Genomic DNA, 17,185 nt, shown 5'->3' with positions numbered 1-17,185 from the left:
GTCTGTATCTTCTAGTGCTACAGTATATGCATACTTTGTTGCTATTACTGTAAACACCAATGAGATTGGATTTCAGATCAAATACACAACTTCAGCTCTGGAGGATTCATCAATCTAGGCAGGGAGCGTCACGGAAATACTTTCTTTTCTGCTGGCAAACACAAGGTGACGACTGAGGGTAATGGATAGTGAATGCATCAGTGCTAAGCTGAGCTGAAGAGAATTTCTGTCTCCTTCCATTCACTTCATCTCTCCTGTGGTCCTGGCTCCTGAACCCTTGGGATCGATTATTCAAACATGGCTCCAGACCGGTAGTGAGTGTGTGGCTACAAGGGTGGAGGTGTGTTATCATGGGGGCGCTCAGAGCACCAAACCATCAGCAGTTTTAAGTGCCCAGACTAGAGGTACATACACCTGTACCTGAGTGTGTGTGCTCAAGCAGGGAGACTGACGCCCTAAAGTCTGCACAGATTCTGCCATTTCCTGTTGTTCTCAGTTTGTGGCAGACAGTCCTGCACCATCATGATTTTCTCCTGTGTGAAAATGCACAGATTCACAGAACAAGAGGAGGAAAATAATTGAATTGACCTAATTTGCTTTACTTGCTTTTTACTGTTCCTTAAAATGCCTTATAAACAAAATTGTATCAAATGACAATCTGACAGTGTGAAAGGGGTCACCTATAGAGAATTATCACCTGTATCTGCAATTTTGGTTAGGTGTTCACTCTCAGCTCTCTCATAGTGTAATTTCTGGACACAGCAGGCACCTGTTTTCAGTGAAAACGCCCTAAAAGCCCACTGTACACAGCCTAGGGGCAACACATGGACAGAGTTAGCAACTAGCTGGTGAACACAGCAGAGCACTGAGCAGCTAAAGAACCAACAAATTTCCTCAGGAGTTGGATAGAGACCACAAACAGAGATAAAAGAGAGGGAATATTGGACTCACATTGATCATGTGGCTAAAAACACAACTCCAAATGAATGATTTCTCTGCAAATGCTGGATGTGTAAATAAGTAACTGTTGCTAAAAAGTTCACCGTGTCAACTTAAAAGGTGATCAAATGTCAATGTTTTCTTCACAGCTTGTTTACGTAGCTCGCAAATGGCCAAAAATTTTTTATTGTAGGTTTAAAGGCAGAGTGTTGTAGTGAAGCTTAATGAGAGGATTCCTGTATTGTTTATATCACCGATTCAGCATGAACTTTACATCATCAGCATGTGGTGACTTGATACACACATTTTTGCAGACTGTAGAGGATGGTAATGGATATCTGTCGATATACATTGCTGTTCGTTGTGAAAGGTAGCAGTGTGCCAAAAAGATGAGGAAAATACAGTAGTGCAACTAATGCAGGTTTCAATGCATCAACTAAAACGCTTTGCAAGTGCTTTATGAGGAAGTCCATTACAGATACACAGAATGTGTTTTATGAGAAATGCAGTGTAAGTGTTAAGTGTAAATGTTTTTAACATGCAATGTGCTCCTAAGTACAATTTTGAGGTACTTTTAATTGTTTCTGTATTGAAGCACCCAGTGTATTGCCCCTGAGTGTGAGAATATTGATGCATTAATGTGTAAACATATTTTAAGTGTTACGATAGACCAAGGTGGTGCTACTTCTGACTGCTGTATTAGGCCTTATATTCATACTCGTTGTGTGTTTTTTAATATGTGTTAATGTTCGTGTGAAGTCGCTAGTGACTATAACTATAACTATTGGAAATAAAGCACCCTAATATGGAAATGCTAAAGTAGCTATGTAAACGTGCTTCAAAACTATACTTAGATACAGGAGCCAAATGAGTGTGTATTGTACTTTTTGTCCTTTTCTATTTAGGAGAACTGATACGTTTACTGTTACACATTACACAAGAGAAATGTTCTTTTTATTTTATTACATTTATTTGACAGCTCTGGCTACTCATGAGAAATGTTACACTGAACATAAATAAAATAAACTGTGTACTATATACTATATTATACTATATTACTCACTATAATATTTGCATAACAAGCTGAAGAACTTTAAAATGGTTCAGGTAATGGTTCCTCCCAGTCTCTCGTCTTGATTTTTTTCAACCTGTGAAGGAACATGATAATAATGTGACACACACAGTCAGCAAATAGTCTAAATGCACATGGACACAAAACTGCACGCATCATCACACATGTACATGTTACATTAGTGCATACAAAGTAAATACAATGCACCTCTCTGACATAGTAAAGTATTTTTCCCACCCAGGATGCATTGTTGGAGAGCATCCAGAAGTAGTCTTAATGACAACAGTAGATGGCAGACAAAGCACCCAGAGTCTCACTTCAACAGATTTTTTTTCTTGTGGGTTTTTTAAATGGTGTTGCTTGGTTATATCATCTCAGTCCGTAGCAATTTCATCTTTGTTTAGACTCGGTCTACTTAATGTTAAAATGAGTTTTGTTTTAGAAAGGGAAGGAAAATAACTGCTGATGACTGAGTGGACCATAAAGTGTTGTTATTACTGTGCAATGTTGTTAAATGAGAATTACAGTCTCCCTGGAGGCTGTGAGAAAAGAAGGATGACATGAGAATCGTGATAATTGAATTTAGAGTACAATTATTAAACAGAACCATCCTATAAAAAGGTGTTGCTGTGTAGACTTCAGTGCAGTAATGAATTAACTTTTACAGTTTGCAGATTCGTTTTGCTTGGCTTTAGTTTTTGTCACCTTTGTCCCATCCCAAGGACAGCAGTATCACAAGCCTTTTATAACCAGAGAACTACAACCATAAATCTGGAAAACTAAACTACACCCCAGCTAACCATCGACTCTGTAAATCTTGTGAATGTTGTTCTGACTATAATGCCCATTAATTCCACTCAAGTAGAGGGTTGTTCAAGCAGATTTTTATTCTTACTATTGTATTGTTTTGACGTAGAAAGTGATGCAAGAAGGCAGTAAGGTAAAACTTTAACCTGTGTTAATGGTGCCAATCTTGGAGCTGCTTCTTAGAAAATTAGTTAAAGACATATTGAACTCTTAAAACATTTATATTTTTATTTATATATAAAGGAGGTGCCCATTTTTGAGTAAAAAATGAAGAACCACCACTGTTTTTGAACATCACTGTTGTTTTATCTCTCTCTAAGAGGTTCAATTTTGTAGCAGAAACATTTTCATGCAGCACAGATTTTAAAAAAGACACAGTTAGATTTGTATTGGTTTTTACTGCTCATGTTGTTGTTGCTGTTAGGTTGCATTTGAATTGCTTTTGTTTACATCTTGCTGCTTTCCTCCAGGGAACAATATAACTCTAATGAAGTGAATTGAAACATAAAGAATTACACTGTGCAGTTCGACAGAATCACAGACCACGGCTTCCCAAGAGATCATACAATTGAAACATCACCTCATTAAAAGCCTTTAACAAAACCTGAACATTATAACCTTCATGATGGATTTATTGCAGAGTTAGACTGCATCAGTTTTAGCTATGTGTACCTTATAAACTAGCAACTTAGTCTACAGGTGTCAAAATACATAAACATATGAATCACATTCTCCAAGGTGTTTACATGGATATAAATATATACACATTTTTAGGACACCTCTTTTGATAAACCATATTTCCAATTTTAAAAAAATTATCATAAGTTTGATTGTTTATAAATTGTTGTACATAAACCAGTACATTTTAATTCATGTTAAGACAATGTGTTTAAATTTAATCCACAAATCACTAAGATTTACAACAGTTAGATGTATTGAAATGAGTATGCACACAATGCATTTCCCTTAACGCAGTGCTTACTGTGATACTGATTCCTGACGTTGCTGATTTTCACCTGCGTCATGTACCTTTGACCACCAAACAGACTGCACAGGGCCATTGCCTCCTGAGACATTCCAGACACGAGACACTGTTAAATAACTCAGCCTTTAGGCCCACCTTTGGCCTGTCAAAGTCCCTGCAGAGAGAGGAGGAGGGGGACGGGGAAGAGGGGAGGAGTAGGAGGAGGAAGAGGAGGACAGGTTGAAGATACAATAGATAACAGCAAAGCAGAGACAGGTGAACTCCTCCTTTCGACTGGGAAACTGAGCAGAGACGCACTGGTGAGTTTAATTTCAAAACACTAGCAAAACATAGAACAAATTATGTATCTAAAGGTCAATTTCAGATTCCTAAAAGTATCCAACGTCACATACAGCAGTGGTTCTAAACCTCAGGGTCAGAACCCCCACAAGGGGTTGCACGATAAATCTGAAGGGTTGTGACACGAGGAACAGGCTAGAAAACCCACTTTTTTCAGACTTTCCTCTAGTCTTTGCTATTTTTTTTGTAAATTACTGCATCATTTTACCTCTTTAGGCCTCTTAAAATTAAGCAATGGTTAACGTTTTGGCTGAATTGGTTACAAATGTTGGTAAGAGTCGGTAGACTTTTAACCTTTAACTTTGTCACACAAGCCAAAGTTTGGAAACCACTATAATGTAGTGCAAAATAAAAACTTCTGCTATGTAAACTTCGTGGATGAGTTAATTTGTTGAGAGTGAGCTGAGTTGCTTTTGTTAAATAAGGTAAACTTTTATGAAGGAAAAATCGGAAATAAATATAGGTGTGTTTATTTAATTTCAACTGTCTTGTAATTGCGATACTGGATCCTTAAAGGTAATAATCTCTTAAGTGCCATCTTGTGGTTGCATCTTTGCAAGTTGTTAACAAAGACGTTTAATTTAATTTAAACTCGTTTAAGGAAAAGGTTAAGGGGGTAATCAAGAATTTAAGGATACAAGGTGTGATAAAATGGCATGAGCTGTACTCTTGTAAAAGAAGCAGTGTAATTATGGCATTATGCAGATATCACATGAAAGTGCAACTGCGCATTGACTCCAAACCACTAATTGTTTGGATCTTAGCTGGTTCATTTGGACCCATCTGTTTAAATAAATGTGTTGAGTCAGTGTGCAGACATTACTGTTACTCTCTTAGATCACAGTGTTTAAATTATATATATATATATATATATATATATATACACACAGTTTTTCTGGTGGATTACAATAGTTTCAATTTACAATAGTTTTATTTTCATGGAGATGTGTCGTGTTTTCCAAATTATAGATTAACACTGAGACAACACAAGAATAGCTGTAACAAACTACCAGAACATTGAGTATCCTACATTAACTGTGTCAGTCAGCAGGCACACACACATCAGCACGCACACACCTGTCCACACACATCCTTTACCAACATCCAGTCCAGTCTAATAAAGGGATTACAGAAACATTCCTTACTGTGCTTTCAAAGTCCATGCCGACTTTTAAAGGAGAATCGTCACCACAGCCAGCTGTGCCTGCTATTAACTATTAACTGCCACTAGAGCGCTGACATGGAAGATTACCTTTTCATCTGATGCTATTAGCACTTCTATGGCTCTAGCTCCAGGGTTATCTGCTATTAAATTATGTTTAAATTCTGACAGTAGAGGCAGACAGAAAACAGAATTTGAAGTCAAATCCATAACTGCAAGATGTCTGTACAAGGTAGATTTATTAATCATTTTACAACACAGGGTTGTGTAGCAAGATGAAGTTGTAGTTCTCTGTATGCAACACATAAAAAGCAAACGTGATAAACTGTACAATTATACATTAGATAAATAATGAGTTAAGTTATAGAAAGGAAACAATTTTACATAACGAAGTGCTGAGGATGCATTTAAGAGTCTCACAGCCTGGGGGACAAAGCTGCTCTGGAGTCTGGTGGTGCGACAGCAGATACTTCTGTATGTCTTTCCAGACTGCAGCAGGGTGAACAGTCTGTGGCTGGGGTTGGTTCTGTCTCACTGAAGCTTGGTTGATGGGTACCAATGATCTTCTAAGCAGTTTTATTCACCCTATGCGAGTTTGTGATGTTTCCAGTCATTATGATTTCTATTGGTCCTCTGTAAATAAGAACTTGGCACAGGAATTTCGCCTTCTTACAGGATAGTTTCACTATTTTTCAACCTGGACCTTATTTTCCCGTGTTTTTTAGTCTATGTAACTACTGTCTCTGTGATGTTGATTCCCAGGAACCTAAAACTGTCATCATCATATATGTACTTTCTCTATCATTGAAATGATAGAACTGAGTAATTTGGAGTTAAATGTAATGACAAGACAGCAAGATGTGTTACTAAAAAAATCACATCGCATAAAGGACATTACAAGATATAAGTGATGGTGTGTATAGATTATTAACCCTCTCCTCCATGTTCCAGGCTCCATGGATATGGCCGGGTACAAGCCAAGGGTGATTTCTCTAACCAAGAGGCCGGGTCATACATTTGGTTTCTACTTGAGGGTGGAGCAGGGTGAGGAGGGTCACCTGATCCGCTGCCTGGAAATGGGAGGTCCAGCTGAACTGGCCGGCATGAAAGATGGAGACCGCATCCTGCGGGTTAGTGGAACATTTGTTGATGGACTGTCCCATTCAGAGGTAAGCAGGATGTGAAATAACTGCAGTGCATTATTTAAATCAATAATAACTTTCAGATGTATTTGGAGCCGGGAAAAGACCAAATGCAGTAAACGGTTATCTGACACATTTAATCCTTTATCTTATCCATATTTTCTCCATGCATCAATTCCTTACCCCATTTCAAATTCCATACTGCTTTTATGATAATTAGATGGACATTTAGCAGGCAACAAAGTTAGCAAACTAACACTACTTAAACATTTTTAGTTTAGTATATTTGACATTAAATCTACAACTACAAAATGTGTTGGAAGACTTATTCCCATTGTGGTCCTGATATTAGCATTAGCTTACCATTGCTAAACTGTTAGCTCTAATGCAAGAGTGGTGAGAAAAAATGGAAATGTTGCACGGGGAGAATATAGAATAGATAAATGATTAAATGTGTGTCAAGAATATTTACTTTTTGGTTAGACCAATTGTGTTTCGCTCTGCACCAGATGGCACCCAGGAGAGAAGCACTGCTGTGCATGGGGCATCTTCAGCTTTTTATTTTTTGACTTGTATGATACCCTTTTTCTACATTTTGTCAGGTTCTGGGCTCCAATGACTGATGGCATGTGACGGGCATCTTCCCTTAAACCCTTCTGTTATGTATGTGTTCCCTCGGGACAGGTGGTGGACATGGTGAGAAACGGTGGAGCATCAGTCACATTCCACATCCTGGATGAAGCTTCGTACAAGCAAGCCAAAGCACAGGGAGTGAACCTGTCCGACCCTCAGAGCACACCAGTTGCCAATGGTGTGGCCATACAGGCTCCAAAACCCAAACTCTGCTACCTGGTTAAGTCCAGCACAGGCTTTGGGTTTTCTCTTCGCTCAGACAAAGGTGAGGTGAGGATGCAGAGTTAAAGGATCGCAATTTAGGACAACTGATTAAAAAAAGAAAACCTCTGAAAACCACAGATTACCACAGAAAGTTACTGTTTAATATCTATGTGGGTGGAACTGGATGATTAAAAAAAGACAATTTGAAGCTGGGAACTGTCACGTTCTAATAATCCTTTAAAAAGAGTTTATATAATGTAACTAATGGCTTTGTTAAAGGTATAAAATGTTGCATTTCTGCATTAAAATATCTAAAAACTGACTTGTAGACCTGTTACATATTTTGTTGAGTTGTGTACTTATCTCAAATGTTTCCAGCAATGTTCAGCCCCAGAGAAATCCGTCATTTTTTTCACAGTAGCGGTGTGTTTCATTTGGTCGCCTGTGGCGACCAACAAATTTGTTTGTCAGTGAGGAAGGAAGTCAACGAATGTGACCATACATAACATCCTGCAAAAAAACAGGAAAATATCCCCCCCACACCCCGATAAAACTGGCGGCAGCTATATTATAACATGGATGGTAAAACATGACAATAACTTATTTGGTGGATGTGTTGCAGTGGGAATCAAAGACAAGTGTCTAATCCACTGCCCCATCACAACATCTCTACTGATGCAAGAGAGCGACTGCGGTACACACTGCACAGGTGTGGAATTGGCAGCTGAACGCAAATGAACATCCTTGTTGATACTTGGAAAGGAAGAAAACTCATGTCAGCCAATAGATGTCCTCAAATCCTTTCCATTTCACTCGGCCAGCTCCTCTTTTTTTTATTACAGATCTGCATGATTCATGTGGGTCAGATTTTCAGGTCGGGAAATATTAATAGCAATGGTTAAAAAACATTTTCGAATTTTACAGATCAGTAACAAGTAATAAATAATTAACAACTTTTGGGGTTGCCAGAATGTGAATCTCTCATTTATATCCTCCTCCAGAATGACACTTTGTTTGTCTTACTGCATTTAGATTTTGAACTCAACATGAATAGTTCTGCTGACCTCCAGTGGTTTAACTTCTAACCTTGCTGCAGTGATGTACTCCAGACATGGCTAATTAGAAAGTGATAAACCCCAACAATAATCAATCAAATTTGCAGAGGTAAATGTTAATAATTGGTTAAAAGAGTACACCAATTCAGAATTGAACTTCTAACAATGTCCATAAACAGGAAGTGTAAAATCAATGGATGTTGCCTTTAATAAAGGTATTTTAGTTCAGTTGCTCTGCACCTCTTTTCCAGAAGGTCAGAGGTCAGACAGTCTGTTGGAGCAAAATGAAAGGCAAAATAAGTGCCATATTGGAAGATGAAAACCAGCCAATGGGATTTGCATAACCCAGCGACCAAAATTTGTTCTTATTAATTGCTTGTAACTAATCTATAATTAGTAAATGCCTTAAGAAGTTATTTTTATCAGCTGTAATATCTCTTATGTTTGAATATTTCTTCTATAACATCCTCTCTAGATAAAGAGGGTTTTTTCATGACAGAGGTGATCCCGGGAGGCATGGCGGACAGGGCGGGGGTCAAAATCAACGACCGCCTGTTGGAGGTCAACGGGGAGAGCGTTGAAAGCTCCACACACGACCAAGTAGTGGACAAGATCAAGCTGGCTGGCAGCCGCATGATGTTCCTGTTGGCTGACGAGGAAACGGAGAAGTACTACAAGAACAAGCACAAGATAGGAGCATGGTTAGCCACCACCAAGTATCTCCCACACAAGCCACGCGTTGTCGACATGACCAAAGGACCTGATGGCTATGGCTTCCTGCTTAGGGAGGATCCCATTCGAACAGGCAAGGCCATAATAAATATGTTAATATTACAGATAACTTGTATTTTAACAAACATTAAACTGCAGAGAGGAGGCTGTCTTTTGACAGTATGCTCATTAACTCCACGCAGGCCACTTCATTAAAGACATAGACTGGGGCAGTCCAGCAGAAAAAGAAGGTCTGAAGGAAATGGACAGACTAGTGGCTGTGGATGGCAACGAGGTGGACTGTTGCAGCCATGAGGAAGTGGTGGACAGGATCAGAGAGAGTGGCAACAAATGCTGTCTCCTCGTGGTGGACAAGGACACGGACAAAATGTATAAGCAAGTGAGTCATGGTGCCACTGACTTCAACTTTAATGTAAACTGCTGATAAACTATATAACATCCTTGTTGTGTCCCTCACAGGGGAAAGTTTCTCCGATGCTTTTCTGGGATGAGATGAATGATTCCAACTCACCGCCCAGTTACACAGAGGCCCTCAATTTACCTGCTCCTGTCCGACCATCCACGGCTGTTCAGAAGAGGGAGGAGGGGTTCAAGCCTAAACTGTGTAAGATGGAGACGACCTCAGCTGGCTATGGCTTTCACCTAAACGGCATCCAGGGTGAGTCTGGACATTACATCAAGGAGGTAAGGATTAAAGGAGTGCCCACCATGCAATCATTACCATTTGAAAGCAAAGTGGTAAGACAACAATTTGTTTCAGGTGGTGAAGGGTGGAGCGGCTGACAGGGTGGGTCTGGAGGATGAAGACATCGTGGTGGAGGTGAACGGGGTAAATGTGGAGCAGAGCAGCCACGAGGAGGTGGTGGCATTAATCCGCAGCAGTGGCAGCTCTCTGGAGATGCTGGTGGCTAAAAAGAGCGTCTATGACCAACTCAAAACTAAAGGAGTGACCATCACACGCCTGCTCCTCGGAGAAACATCTTATATTCAGGTCCACGCGGTTGACACTCCCAAGGCCAGCAGGGAGGAGAGACATGAGGAGGGGGCCAGAACTGAAACCCCCACTGAACCAGCAAGAGAGAGGGTGAGTGACACTTCTTCAATGTTCACAGGTAACATTTTCGCTATAGGGATGTCCTTGAAAATGTTCTACGTCTAAAATAATTGTGATTTTATTCCCCTTCTCTTCTAGACTTCATCTGCATCATCATCTGCATCTCAAAGCAGTGTTGATGAGAGACTCTAAGAAGCAGCCGAAAGGACCCATTTCCTGATTTGGCCTTTGTCAATCTAATGTTGATCCATCCTTTTTGTTAAAGAATCAGCTTTAAGGGCTTCACACATACAGTTAATATTACATGAGACAAAAAGCTGAAGGAACAAAACAGAACTAGGACAGTAAAGACTTTTGAAATTCACAGTCAATATCTCAATCACAGCAGAATAGTTGCATTTATAAAAGGGCTCAGAACAAAACATGTTTCTAAATACTTTTGTCTTCCTTCGATGCAAACAGTAGATCTACTCGTAGATGAGTCTGTGCAATAATCTGAGATTACCAATTTTACCAGAATAACTACAGCCTACAGAATTTAACATTAATATTGCAAGTAAATACTGTGGTCTTTTTTTTCTCTATGCAAAACACTGTTGCCTTTATTTAATATTCTACAAAAATGTTTTTTTGTTCCCATTTCTAAATAAAAGTAAACGATTGAAAAATTCCATGAACACAAATAAATGAACACATAATATCTGAATTAAGCTTACTTTATGGGTATTTGTTTTTCTTCCAAATTAAATGACATATTTTGTTAAAATAACAGCTGCTTCAGGATGGAGATCATGAATGACACCTTGATTTTTCCTTCATATAGTCCATTTACACCTCAGTGGGAGTGCAGCAGAGATGTGCCTTGGACAGTACAGCTCCAGTGTGTTCAGACAAAAGAAAGTAAAGATCATTTTGGCCAAAATAATGACAATTGAAGAGCACAGAGAACAGAGTGTTTTAGTTTGCAGGTAAAATTAAATTCCTAAGAGTAATGATTGTTCTGTACATACTTAAATTCAGGAGAATCCACTTCAAAGTTGTTACTCATGTGCTCTAATAGTCCCCCATCACTTGCACTCAACCATCAGCCATTCCTGATTCAGGAACAGGCAGTCCAGATAATTATGTCTTGTATATTTAAAAGGGAAAAAAAAACAAACAAATCCCTAAATTCCATATTCAAAGTCACCTCAGGGGTCAGGAGTCAGATATGCAGGGAATCAGAGGGTCATGTTTTTCTCTGGTGCCTGCTTGTGGGCGAGATAAAGGAAGAGGATGCTGGACAGGGCGCTGACCAGGAAGATGACGTCAAACCAACGGTGGTAGAAGTTGAACTGCAGCTCTCCCAGAACCTCCGTCACAATGGAGCGATACTCCAGCGGCATGCTCATGCGCATCAGCAATACGGATGATACAAAATACATCCCCTAGTGGGGTGAGACACAGAGAGAGAATGTTTTGGTTTAGCTGCTGTTTGTAGGCTGTGCGTTGTGTTACAAGACAACTGTAAAGCGAGACACTCACCATGATTTGAGCGAGGACGAGCACGATGACATTTGAGGACTTGTTACTTGATATTGCATAGAAGAACTAAAAGGGAAGAACAAAACAGATTAATTAAAGGTACCATAGAATGGAAAACTGTATTTACCTTGAATAAAAAGAGTTCAGTACATGGAAATGACATAACATCAATCATTGTTTCTTTCTTCATATGTAAATCTCGTTCATGCAAAATACCCCAGATAAGCGGGTGAATGCCAACAAGCACTAGATGTACATCATAACATCTGGGATCATTAATGTTTACGCCACCACAATTTACATATATCAGCCCAAGTTCCAGAGAACTGGTCATTCAAGCTCATAGAGCTAGAGCTGGAGGTTGTCTCACAGAAAGTGTTTTTACAGTTATGAAGGTAAGGTAAATATTTTCTGGTTTTCCCTCTGGCCGCTCTGCCTCAATTCTGTGATTTACGAAATTTCCTGATGGACAGATAGCGTTACTTGTTACTAATGCTACAGTAACCACTAGCTGCTGATAACAGTAGCTGTTATTATCAGCTGGTTCTGAACCAGTGGTCCAAAGCTTCTGTACTAATGTGAGGTTTAACACCAACACAACCCCAGAGCATCTAGCTTCCAGTCCGGTCAGAATCAGAATAGGACGGCTAGCTGCACGGCTTACTGAGTAACTAATAGCAGCTGCTGATAGCAGTAAGTTAGTTAGCAGCTAAAGTAACAGGTAACATACAAACTCCGTAAATCGACAAAAGTGGAGGCAGAGCAGCCGAAGGACATCAAAGGGAAAACAAGACAAATTTTTCTACAACAAAACTGATCCAGTTTCACTAAAACCAGTGAATAAAGTTGTGTTTTTGTACAGTAATGAGTGATGGCTAGCCTTGCATAGCGGTGCAGCTAGGTCCCGCCCCTCTTCTGTGCTCAGAGAAGTTGGCCAAGCAGAAGCAAGTGTGCTTCAGTGAGGGGGACCTTAAAGAGACAGGAACTAAAACTGAGTGTTCAGAAAGAGGGCGAAAAGAGGTGCTAAAGAAATGGACAGTATGAGAAAAATAATGTGTTTTTTAAACATTAAAGCATGTCAGTATTTTCTAGTAGAAACCCTTAATACAAGTATGAAATGAGTATTGTAAAGCACCTTTAACCTCAAGCTCTGTAGCCATTTTGACATTTATCATGTGATAGTTTTACCTTAGTGAGGGTGATGAGTAAGCCACGAATGGATGTAACGATAATTATTCCCACCAAGATGAAAGAGATGTGTTGGGACCAAAACTTTACCTGAGACGGGGAGAAAGACACCAAAATAATATAAAAAGCAAAGCAATGAACAATTTAAATTAGGATAGGGACAGAGGATGACAACTTTCAATCGGCATTCATCATGTATTCATTTCAATTTAAATCTAATGCCATGATCTGTGAGTGTGAGCTTTGAGAACTCAAATAACTGTCTATATGAAGAAAGGACTGAGAGAAAAAGCAGGCAGAGAGATCATAATGAGTCTGTAATTATCTTTACATAAGGTCATGCTGTGTGACATGTGACCATTTCTGCAGGTGTGTGTGTGTGTGTGTGTGTGTGTGTGTGTGTGTGTGTGTGTTTGTGTGTGTGTGTGTGTGTGTGTGTGTGTGTGTCTTACATCGAACTGGATGCCCAAGTAGTTCACTGTAATTTCAATACCCCTCGTCACTGGGTCCGTCTTTCCAACTCGATCAAACACAATGTTTATAGTGGCCTATGACAGACAGAAGAGTTCTTTTTTTTAACTTCCTATACTAACTATAACTATAGTTAACTAACTAACTAACTATAAAAAAAACACAAAAAATGTGATTATGTAACTGGCCCATAGCACTCACAGTATCTATATGAGAGTGTGAAGGAAAGACACAATCCCAGAATACAACATGTTCTCACCATGAAGATTTTCCAAACACAATAGATGGAAAAGAAGTAGCCGAGGAAGTTGAAGTATTTCCCCTGGAATGTCTTTGAGTACTCAATTCGCTCCTAAAGATAAGGAAAGGTGTTGCTAAAGATTTAGCTAATCATTTATCATACATGAGCAACAGGGGTAATCAACATGGGTGTGTATAGATAAAACTGTTTTTGCAATAGCAGCCATTGCTGTCAATGCTGTCACCTGTCCAACTAGAGATGCATACATACAATTAAACCTATGATAACTGATTTATTTGGCCACTTTAGGGCCAGTGGAAACTAGTTGTGAACAGAACAATGACATTATCACCTTTTAAGTTGATTTGGTGAACTTCTACACATCCTTCCATCCATCTGAATATTATTATTTATTTATTAATTAATTATTTTTATATATTTTTGTTTACAATTTTCTATGTGTCTGTGTCCGTAGTTAAGTGGAACAAAGTGTTCTTGCATGCATTTGTGTGTATGCATGCACATGTGTTACCTTGGTGGCTTGCAGGTCCACAGTCTCAAGAAAGAGTTGTCGACTCAGTTCCTCTAGGGCATCAACCTCCTGCTGGATTTGAGAGAGGTCTGGAGGGAAGAAGTCAAGGCTGACATCTACTACAAGTACTGTAGACAATTAGTACATAGTTATCTGGTAACAGCTAATTATCTTATAGCAATCATTTTCCATAAGTATAAAGGATAATTTCACTGCCTGTTTGTGTGGAGGTTACACTCTTGATCATGCCCCAGAATCCTGTCTGTTTGTTCTGGTCTTCCCCACGCTGGTACATCTGCCTCCTTGTCATAGCGATCCTACACGTACAGAACAAATTGTAATGGAACAATCATTTGTTTTATTCATTTTATAAAAAATAAAATACCCCCCCTCACCGTTTCTTCTTGCTGACAATCATGTCCATAGTCTGGAGCAGCCGCCTCTCCAGAGCAAGGATGTCACTGTCTGTTACGTTTCTGTGAAAACAACAAAGCAGGAGACATCAAAGCAATGGCAGCAGTTTGTAATGCAAACAAGTATTGTGATTCAGGATGGTAATGTCTGATGCATAAGCAGACTCAGATTAAAAGGCTGTGTGATACAAGCTTACCTGAGGAAATAGGACATGTACGTGTAGGGACAGTTGACCGCACCAAATCCAGACAACAGAGCCATGAGTGTGACTCCGATCACACCAACACGACTGATTAGCTGCTCAATGGACAGGATGCCTAAATAAAAGACAACAGACTGGCTACAGAAACGCCATTACTTCACTTACCTTTAAACACTTTTGCAGATCAAGGACTCTCACATTATGAGAAAAAAAGGCAACCACAGTCATTAAGGTGCCCAGATAGAGGAAGGATGCACACTCACCATGTTTTGGACTCAAGATGGGGAATGGGTCTCCCAGCTTCCAGAAAAAATACATGAAGGTAAACCACACCATACAAGAGAACAGAAGCCTCTGTCTATGCACTACAAAGACACAAAGCAAACAGCAATGACATAATGGTTGAAATAAAATCATCAACAGCATCATGAATGTTTATTTTTATTTTTATTTTTAATAGTCAACCAGCTATACTTACACAGGCGTATGTTGCTGACAACAAAGTAACCAATATAGAAAGGCACCACAAAGATTAGAACCAGCAGTATGACATACAGATTCAGCTTCCAGTGGAAATACCTAGAACTGTGGAAAAGACAGAAAGAGGGTTAAAATTCTACTAGAAGCAGCAATAACACACTGTTACACTCGACATAAAATGTACATACCTACTACTTAAGGCACCCAGAATCTCAAAGATGATGAGCTCAAACATGGTACATGAAAATGCAAACGTAACAGAGAAAACCACCTGGACAACGTACTGTCGCACCTGTTAAGAAACACAAAAACAGTCAAGACTGGACGACTAGTTGTGATTGTTGCAGACCTACAGCTCTACCGGAAATGACCAGGTGAAAATGCACTTGTGTGTTTCTCTCATTGGACTCATCATGATGGCTGTAAATAAATGCTTGTGACACTTGTGACACTGTACCTCATAATCTTTAAACAGCTGCCGCATAAAGAACAACCAGCCAAATCCAAAGAACAGCACCTGTGTTAGATTAAATGGGAAACATTTGGTATGTATCAGAAATGCTACAATACGCTTAACAATATTTTCACAATAATAAAACTTTAGTTATTCCAATAAACCTGTTTAGATTCAATACAAACATATACAGTCGCAGGAATAAGTATGTGAACCCTTTGGAATTTCCTGGATTTCTGCAAAAATTACAATTAGTGTGTGTCTTTCATAGGGCAGCTCTAAACAACACCTCCAATCTTGTCTCATTGATTGGAATCCTGACTTCAATTAGCATTTGGAGAAGTCATTGGCCTAGGGGTTCACATACTGCACTTTTTCCACCCTGCACTTTGAATGTTTACAGGTTGTGTTCAATAAAAACATAAAAACATATAATTGTTTGTGTGGTATAAGTTTACAAAGACTGTGTTTGTCTATTGTTGTAATGAAGATCAGATTACATTTTATTACATTATTTAATTTATGTAGAAATCCAGGTTATTCTAAAGGGTTCACATACTTTAAACTGCGACTGTATGTAATAATAATAATATAATATAATAAAACATGTGGAAAATGAACTGTGAAGGTGTTGCTGGTGGTTGAGTTTGAGTAAGAAAACAATTTAACATGGATTTGGTTGTGGCCAAATTGATACATTTTGTGTCCAGACAATAAAGTTTTTCACAGTTTAAAGAGTGCTGTTGTGCTGACAGTGTGAACAGTTTTGAAAGAGTGGTAAGTTATCGTTTTGACTGTTTTCAAGACGTCTTTAGCACTTTAAAGTAAGATAGAAGACATTAAAACTTCTTTAGGACGCTAAGTTAAATAACGCTCACAGAGATACGTAGATAACATTTAATGCAACGTTGGCTTACAACATACTGGGTATTCTTGTTCAGGGACAGAAAGACACGTTACAACTTGTTGGGTTCACCGCTTCATCATCAGCTAGCTTAACGTTACGTTACCTGTGAGGTGAACATGATGACTGAGTCCACCAGAAACGACATGATGATGTCTGTAAAACAGCCTGAAGTCCGCAAAAAACTGACCGTACAAGTCTAATAAGGTCAAGGACAGTTGCAGTTCATGCTGATGTAAAAAAACCAATCAGGCTTTAACTGTTTAAAATGCTTGTTATGTTGGTAAAAAGCCCATTTTAGGCGCATTTGTTGTTCAGCTGTCAACCGTCGCCCATGTGGGTACGTCACCAAAATGAGTCCGACACATACTTCCGTCGCAAAACTGTGACGGTTCACAAAAAACTCAAAGGTAAATCACAAGATTCATAAATTATTTCGGAATGATTTAAATACATTTATAAACAGGCCTACATATTTGATAGTAAATACGGAACTTGTTTTTTTTTTTATTAAACCTGAGGATTTGTGCGGTGTCATTGTAATTACTATGTTTATATACAGAGGGCGACAAAAAATCAAGCTGCTAACGTTACTACTACTACTACTACTACTACTACTACTACTAATAATAATAATAATAATAATAATAA

The 17,185-nt window shown here is 39.0% G+C and overlaps 2 protein-coding genes across 4 annotated transcripts; one reads left to right on the top strand and one right to left on the bottom strand.

Annotated features, from left to right (window-relative positions):
* The first annotated feature begins 6,266 nt into the window (after positions 1 to 6,266).
* pdzk1 (PDZ domain containing 1) lies at positions 6,267 to 10,316 on the top strand. The gene is made up of 7 exons (XM_046054671.1): positions 6,267 to 6,473; positions 7,131 to 7,344; positions 8,814 to 9,143; positions 9,253 to 9,449; positions 9,530 to 9,754; positions 9,831 to 10,154; positions 10,263 to 10,316. The coding sequence occupies exons 1-7, from the start codon at positions 6,267 to 6,269 to the stop codon at positions 10,314 to 10,316; spliced, it is 1,551 nt and encodes a 516-aa protein (XP_045910627.1).
* A 508-nt stretch (positions 10,317 to 10,824) lies between these two features.
* On the bottom strand, positions 10,825 to 16,883 carry si:ch73-390b10.2 (Golgi pH regulator). Of its 3 annotated transcripts, XM_046054669.1 has the most exons (15): positions 16,641 to 16,883; positions 15,634 to 15,693; positions 15,365 to 15,468; positions 15,175 to 15,281; positions 14,960 to 15,061; positions 14,691 to 14,811; positions 14,476 to 14,556; positions 14,288 to 14,397; positions 14,081 to 14,169; positions 13,567 to 13,659; positions 13,289 to 13,384; positions 12,837 to 12,926; positions 11,649 to 11,714; positions 11,314 to 11,551; positions 10,825 to 11,218 (listed from the first exon to the last, which is right to left on the bottom strand). In XM_046054669.1, exons 1-14 carry the CDS (start codon positions 16,680 to 16,682, stop codon positions 11,345 to 11,347), a joined length of 1,368 nt encoding a protein of 455 aa, XP_045910625.1. In that variant the 5' UTR covers positions 16,683 to 16,883; the 3' UTR covers positions 10,825 to 11,218; positions 11,314 to 11,344. The 3 variants fall into 3 exon arrangements, with proteins under 3 accessions (XP_045910625.1, XP_045910624.1, XP_045910626.1); XM_046054668.1 differs by having other exon boundaries at positions 10,825 to 11,551; XM_046054670.1 differs by having other exon boundaries at positions 10,825 to 11,551; positions 14,297 to 14,397.
* Between the last annotated feature and the right edge of the window lie 302 nt (positions 16,884 to 17,185).

The sequence above is a fragment of the Micropterus dolomieu genome, linkage group LG07 (assembly GCF_021292245.1).
Source record: "Micropterus dolomieu isolate WLL.071019.BEF.003 ecotype Adirondacks linkage group LG07, ASM2129224v1, whole genome shotgun sequence".
Taxonomy (NCBI): Eukaryota; Metazoa; Chordata; class Actinopteri; order Centrarchiformes; family Centrarchidae; genus Micropterus; species Micropterus dolomieu.
The sequence above is the reverse complement of the archived record's forward strand: the minus strand, read 5'-3'. Positions and strand labels throughout refer to the sequence as shown.

What these genes read in the sequence shown, in the direction of transcription:
- pdzk1 (XM_046054671.1), top strand. Translation starts at nt 6,267, where the DNA reads ATGGCCGGGTACAAGCCAAGGGTGATTTCTCTAACCAAGAGGCCGGGT. An exon ending in TTCTCTTCGCTCAGACAAAG is followed by an intron (nt 7,345 to 8,813) that starts GTGAGGTGAGGA and finishes CATCCTCTCTAG; the next exon opens with ATAAAGAGGGTTTTTTCATG. An exon ending in CTGAACCAGCAAGAGAGAGG is followed by an intron (nt 10,155 to 10,262) that starts GTGAGTGACACT and finishes CTTCTCTTCTAG; the next exon opens with ACTTCATCTGCATCATCATC.
- si:ch73-390b10.2 (XM_046054668.1), bottom strand. Translation starts at nt 16,682, where the DNA reads ATGTCGTTTCTGGTGGACTCAGTCATCATGTTCACCTCACAG. An exon ending in CATCTTGAGTCCAAAACATG is followed by an intron (nt 14,812 to 14,959) that starts GTGAGTGTGCAT and finishes TCTTTTATTTAG; the next exon opens with GCATCCTGTCCATTGAGCAG. An exon ending in CACACAAACAGGCAGTGAAA is followed by an intron (nt 14,170 to 14,287) that starts TTATCCTTTATA and finishes TCTTCCCTCCAG; the next exon opens with ACCTCTCTCAAATCCAGCAG.